The sequence below is a fragment of the Lolium rigidum genome, chromosome 1, assembly GCF_022539505.1.
Source record: "Lolium rigidum isolate FL_2022 chromosome 1, APGP_CSIRO_Lrig_0.1, whole genome shotgun sequence".
Lineage (NCBI taxonomy): Eukaryota > Viridiplantae > Streptophyta > Magnoliopsida > Poales > Poaceae > Lolium > Lolium rigidum.
Genome location: NC_061508.1, coordinates 4,815,732 through 4,822,434, shown reverse-complemented (window position 1 = coordinate 4,822,434; position 6,703 = coordinate 4,815,732). Strand labels below are relative to the sequence as shown.

Here is a 6,703-nt window from a genome sequence, read left to right as displayed (position 1 = left end):
GCCTTTGTGTGCTATTTTCTAGAATTGATAACAAGGAAATAAAAGATTTAATTTGAGAGCTTTAGGAAAGACAAACAATATTTGATTTGATTGAGAGTTAATGACCGCTGGGGGAAGGGAGGATGTGGCGTCATCATTGGCGATTTGAGGCCTTTGCGTGCTAATTTCTATATAATTTATAACAAGGAAATAAAAGATTTAATTTGAGAGATTTAGGAAAGACAAACAATATATTTGATTTGATTGAGAGTTAATGATCGTGATGGGCGCTATCGCAAGTCAAACAGGGAGATGGATGGTTAGATATGAAGCGGGGGGTGAAGTAAAAATTGGACGAACACGATGCTTTCAATGACGACCATCAAACGCGTTGAGTGTCAAACGACCAACTCCCATTTCTTTGACACTCAACGCGTTTGATGGTCGTTTGACACTCAACGCGTTTGATGGTCGTCATTGGAAGCATCTTGTCCGTCCAATTTTACATTCATCTTTCACACCGTCCGATTACTTTTCCAAGTAAGGCGTTCTTCCATATAGGTCAGAGCAAATCATTTCTTTCCTATTTAGTTAGGACGATATCAACTCAATAGTTCCTTGCCATGTTATTGAAATAAATTAAGATTGAGTCTATCCCATCTGCAGTCTGATATTGCAGTCTGATATGCCTAGGCGCCTCCTAAAACAAAGGAAGCCTAAAACAAATTCACAGAAAATCATGGAAACTGCCGGTCATATGCCATCTCGAGTCTCCCCTCTCTTCTTCTCGAGCAGCATGACGCCGCCATTTGGCCCTACGACACCGAGAGCGCATTCTCCCTCTACTCCACACATAGATGAGCCATAGGAGGCAGAGGGAATGGAAAGTTTGCCACCCCAGCGACCTCAAACGCCTAGGTGCAGGCTGTGTCGTCTGGTGAGTGAGTCGGTGGAGGCGGCGTAGAGCTGGCACCACCAGAGAGACATTGTCTTCTGGCGTGGCCGATGCACCCCGTCGTCTTTCGCCATGGGCCGTCTTCCTCTGTGATTCTTCCAGTTTCAAGACAGATGCACTTCAACTTCAACATGGATGTAAGAGAGGATGGGGAGGGCGGCGCAGTTTTGATCGTCCTGGCGCACACAACTGGATTGGTGGAAGAGTCACTTTATGGCAAGTTTTACCCTGGTATTTTCCTTCACCACGGGCTTACTCTTTCTTCCGCACCTTGCTTCCATCTCCCTTGCTACTCATTTCTCATATTTTGCACCGATTACATGCACTTCTTCAGACCATTGTTATTTGCTGTGAATCTGTGATGATTATTTTCGGCTGCAAGAAAAACGCCAGAGTCATAGCACCTAGATTTGGCGCTGCAATCTGAACAAGGTTTATGATCAATCGGTATATCATTACCAGAGTCTAATGTAAGAAATAGTTGGCATTACTAACATATTTGTGTAGTTGATCTCCTGATCATGAGATTTGTTGCATATTTAAAATCTGATTGTTCATAATTGAAATCGAGATACTTCTAGAGAAAGGTTTTGTTCATAAATTGGTGAATGAAATGTTGATCCCGAAGAGATTTGTTGCATACCTGAAATCTGATCATATGTGATTTTGAAGTGATGATCCATATTATGTGCAACACTGCGGTGGAGGTGGAACTGCATGGCCAGGTGGTGAGGTGCGATCTGGATACCCAGCTTTACAGGAAAACAACCTCACAGTGAGATTCAGGAAGAGTAGATGCCAAAAAAGAAAAAGATTCAGGAAAAGGGAGAAGCAATACATCCTGAGTTGGAAAAAATAGAGCTAACCGTTCAGTACATTCTGAGTTGGAGAGGGTTATTTATAGGTGAAGAACATGACATTAAACATGAGAAGAGCCCTCTTTTCGTGAACGAGGGAAACAAAATGGTAGGATCACCTGCTCGTCATGGCTCCAGATGAAGTGAAACTTGGGTAGATAAAGACACGCTCTCACTTTATTTCAATGCATACTTTTCACAAATGGAAAAAATAACTTCTCAACTGAAAACAAGCTGGATAATGGGGGCTTGTCCCTATGTACAAATTATTATTTTTCTCTTTCGTTATGTTTGTTAATATGTCCCTAATGGAGGGCTTGGCCCTATGTACAAAGTATTTTATTTTCTTTCGTTATGTTTGATTAATATGCCACTAATGTTTTTGAAAGTATTTTCAGTTGTAATCAGACAGGTGGCACCGTGTCGCGTCAGGCGCTGAGGCTGTATGAATTTGCTGCACACCAATCTCTTGCCCCGGAAATGCATCATCACTAGACCTGCCTGGAGGAGTGTCCAACAAGTGCATATCTCACGTGTTGCCTCATTTGTTCCTTCTTCTACACCACGAACAAGGTATTTGTGCATTTTCATATACCCCTTGCCTTGCTACACTGTTGTTCATGCTTGAAATTTGTTCCCGTCCTCGTCGGTCTATAAATCCATGCATTTGTTTTATTGCCTCATCGAAGATACTCTGTTTTAGTACTAGACGCAGTGTTTGACCTCTTATGTGAGCCAATTATCAACGCCAAAGGCACGCGAGGAGTATGATTTTAAATCTTACAGTGACATTAGTATTTGAATAGTAGGTATTTTCTGACTGATGTTGTGATTTATCAATTATTTTTCATTTTTTCTAAATTTTCTGACCATAGCTCTCAAATATAAGGTGATATGAAGTATAATGCTGCTCACCAGCAGCTGGATTACTCGGATCAAACGGAGTTGAACACTTACAAGGTCACCAAAGACTTAAAATAGTGCAATTTTAATTATTTCCAATCAAGCTAATTTTAGGAGGACCTCTTATGAACAAGAAAAGTAAGAACTTTGTACTTTATATTTTTAAATATCTTATGTATTCCATTTACTTAGATGAACACTTGTAATATAATGAGTTAAAATAATATGCAGTACCCAAACATTGTTTTAATGACGTTTCTCTCTCTAGATTTAATGTGTCTTGGTTACTTCAAAAAAAAGGAAGGATCCATCACACAAAGCTTACTATTGTATTGCAGAAATGGCTAAATACCTGAAGCCAAGAGCCATTACATTGAAAAGTAACATGTTCATTTGATTGTCCTTCATCATGGCCCTATTGCAGTTTTCCAATTCGAGCAAGCGCAAAGGATCTTCTGCAAATTCACTGATTCCATCTCTTTTTCTTTTCAAGAAAAATCGATCCTTCTCTGAGTGACCTTCCTCATGGCTGTTGCAATTTATAAAATTGAAAACAATTTCAGGGAACAATCCAATCCATGCTATCAAAATGACAAATTGCTAACTAGGAATTTGGAGTGGGGATTTGGGAAATAAAGGAAAATACTAGGATAGAGAAATTGGGGACGAGTATGGCTCGAATCGTTAGCTGATCGATGCGTCTGCTAGACCTGATGCCTGCACCGTCGGCAGGTAACTCGTGCCAGTGCGTCCGTACCTACGACCTGCGGCGATCTCCGGATGCAATGGCGGCGTGTCCCCTCTTCTGTTGCGCCGCCTTACTCCGTCTCTGCCGCTTCCCACGGTTGCCCCTGAATTCCTAACCCTAGCGAGCAGTGAAGCAGAGGCGCTTCGCTTACATGGCTTCATTCCTCTCTCTTTGTTTGTCGTGTACTGTCGTTCGTGTATGTGGAGTCCTGGGAGGCACCCTAACTTTTTTTTGAGTGGGGGAGGCACCTTGACGAGCAGGTCAGAGTGCTCTGGTGGGATCGGCATAGTTAAGAGCCTCTACAGTCGCGTCCCCCAAAGCGTCCCCCAAACCGGGCCGGATTGAGCGTTTGGGGGACGTGTTTCGTTCGTGCCGCGTTTGGGGGACGTCGCTCCCCAGCCACGTCCCCCAAACGCCGCCCCCAAACATTAAAAATACTTTTTTTGGCATTTTTATTTCAATTTTCACAAACTAATACATAATTGGGAACGTGGTTTACATGAAGATATAGTTAGGAACATGGTTTTCCACAAACTAATACATTGTTGGAACCGTGGTTGACACAAATATATTATATTGCAAAAAAAACTAAACCTAACTAGGCCGTGCATCGAAGGTTTCCTGTGTTCGCTGCCAAGAAAGAATACTCGAGGGCACACCCAGGCACCGAAACTGGAAAATCTAGCTGGTAACGGTGCCTCTGGGGAATGCTTTGGGGGACGCAACTGGAGATGCTGCAACTATTAGTTTTCTCCAAAAACCTGGGTGCGCCGTGGCCCAGTTCGCTCTCTACTTAGCTTGGCCAGTACTTTGCACCGCTTAAGAAACAACTCTGCCAGCGTGCATGAAAATGCTTCTTAAATTTATTGGGTGTGAAGAAACATACACACGCCAGGGAGGTAAGAAAACTATAATTTCCTACAAGGTGGTTCATCGAAAAAAGAGTCGAAAATGCATGGTGGCCAGGGGTGAGCTAGAAAAAGTTTTGGAAATTTTTTCTACAATATTTGGCGATGATATGCACATTTGTTAAAATAGCTTAACTTTAACATTACATTTTTTGTATGTGTTTTACAATTTAATTTTGCATTATGTTTTGAGAAATCATACATGACACTTTTGTTGGTTGTTAGAAGGAAAATAAGAAGGATTCACGGTAGTTACGAGCGAGGAGGTCACGGAAGGACGAGAACCCTGTCTTCCACGGTTATGAATGAGAATTGCAGGTGCACACTTCTTATGTTTTGTGACACGGCACAAGCATATTTTCACATAGGAGAGAAAACAAAAAGTTGGAATATTCATGTGCATCATGCTTACCTGTACGGTGAGAAAACATTTTCTTAACCGTGGCAACGCACGGGCATTCAACTAGTAATAGTAAAGATCTAGTGAACTAAAACTCCGTAGGCATATTCTTGCAGACCCTCTGCACCGCCGGCCTCGCCATCAGCCCCTCCCACCATGCCTTCACCTTGGGGAATTCATCAAACAACGACGCGTAGGGGGTCGCCATGAAGTAGAACGTGAACGGGAAGTGGTTCAGATCGGCGAAGCTGACGGAGTCGCCGGCCAGGTACCTGCTCTTCTCCAGCCGGGCCTCGTAGACCCCCAGCACACCTCTCAGCCGATCCAGGCTCTCGTCGACGACGATCTGGTTCGTCGCGGCGCCGCGCATGACCGGATAGATGATGCACTCGAACACTACCGGCGACATGGCGGGGTAGTACTGCTGGGCCTCCACCTCCGTCCACACGTCCACCATTGCTGATTCTTCGATGCCCCTGCTTTCTCTGAGTAGGTCGAGGTCGTCAGTCCTGTACTTGCGGAGGATGTACTTGGCGATAGCGCGGGACTCTGTAAACTCACTCATCGATTTGTTTGTTAGAGAAGCGAATGATTAAGATAGCATACATGAATGATTTGTGTATGGAACCATGGATGGATGGATGGCTCACCGAACAGGACGAGTTCGCCATCTTGGAACGCAGGGATCTTACCAAACGGCTGCAAGGAAGGCGTAACAGCTCGGTCAGAAATCATCATCTGCTACGGTGACTGACAAATCATCGATCGTCTGCTTACGTTTAGCTGGACGTGTTGGGGGCTGCTGTGCTCTCCGGCGAGGAAGTCGACGGGGACGAGCTCGTACTCGGCGCCGACCTCCTCCAGGCAGAGCAGCACCCGTGCCACGTTCGTCGACATCGGGTGCCCGAACACCTTCACCGGAGACATGTTTGTCCGTGGTGATGGATGCTCTACAAAAAAAGCAATTATTGGAGCAAGACTCTGCTCTGTAGTTTGTGCGGGAGGAGGCTTGGATGTTGAAGGAGGCTTGGATGTTGATCTCCATTTATACGCAAAGTGAGGAGAGAGCACCACACCCGTCTAGCCCAAGGGTAGTGAAAGAACAAGACTTCACGACTGACCTCTCTGAATATTGTAGAGTCTACATCGACTTTAGTTAGTCTAGACCTGCTTCGCGCTCATAATTTTATGCTTGTCTCTTTCGATCAGATCTCAAATGTGAGTAGTTGAAGGGAAATTGTATCTTTTGACCCGTTGACTTGACTAGGCTGCCCTCAGTGCCCTGGTTTTGCGCAGTCACGCTGCATAAGCCCATCTGCCCATGGGAATATTAGCTTCACTAGATTTAGGTGTGCCTCTTGGCGCACATCCCGTGAAGTTTATGCCAATGTTCATTTTGTATAACAGGGATTAAAATAAACTGACAATAAGATAATATATTTATTAAGTTTTACTGAAATCAATTAAGGTAAAATTCTCCGTAACTCCTGAAATACTATTAGTTACAGGAAGCAATTAGCTAGGGTGGCGCATAGGCCCGTCTTTCGGATTGATAAACATCTTGTATAGAACTTTATAGCATGCTTAGAGAACAACCACTCTTAACAAAACATGTGCATCGCACATACATAATTAATATTCTAGCACCCATCAAAACACTATGTTAAGCATACAAATAGATGTAGAAAATGTAGGGTTTATATATCACACATAACAGGAACAAATACATACAGATGTTTCACAGCTCTCCTCTTCATATGTACCAAACAACGGTAAGACATATTCTTTGTAGTGCAAGGAGCCTGAAGAACACACAAGAAACATCCATGAGAAGTTTATAACACTAAAAGCTAAGACTCCTCGAAAAAGCAACGTATCACGTTGAGCCTGAAACAAACAAAAGATAAACAAGCCAGCTGAAATGGTTTTCTTACACCGACCCCGTATGAAGAT

General features: G+C 43.6%; 1 protein-coding gene across 1 annotated transcript; it reads right to left on the bottom strand.

Annotated features, from left to right (window-relative positions):
- Positions 1-4,838: 4,838 nt before the first annotated feature.
- On the bottom strand, positions 4,839-5,677 carry LOC124666435 (glutathione S-transferase 1-like). Its single transcript, XM_047203777.1, has 3 exons — positions 5,528-5,677; positions 5,401-5,449; positions 4,839-5,299 (listed from the first exon to the last, which is right to left on the bottom strand). Exons 1-3 carry the CDS (start codon positions 5,675-5,677, stop codon positions 4,839-4,841), a joined length of 660 nt encoding a protein of 219 aa, XP_047059733.1.
- Between the last annotated feature and the right edge of the window lie 1,026 nt (positions 5,678-6,703).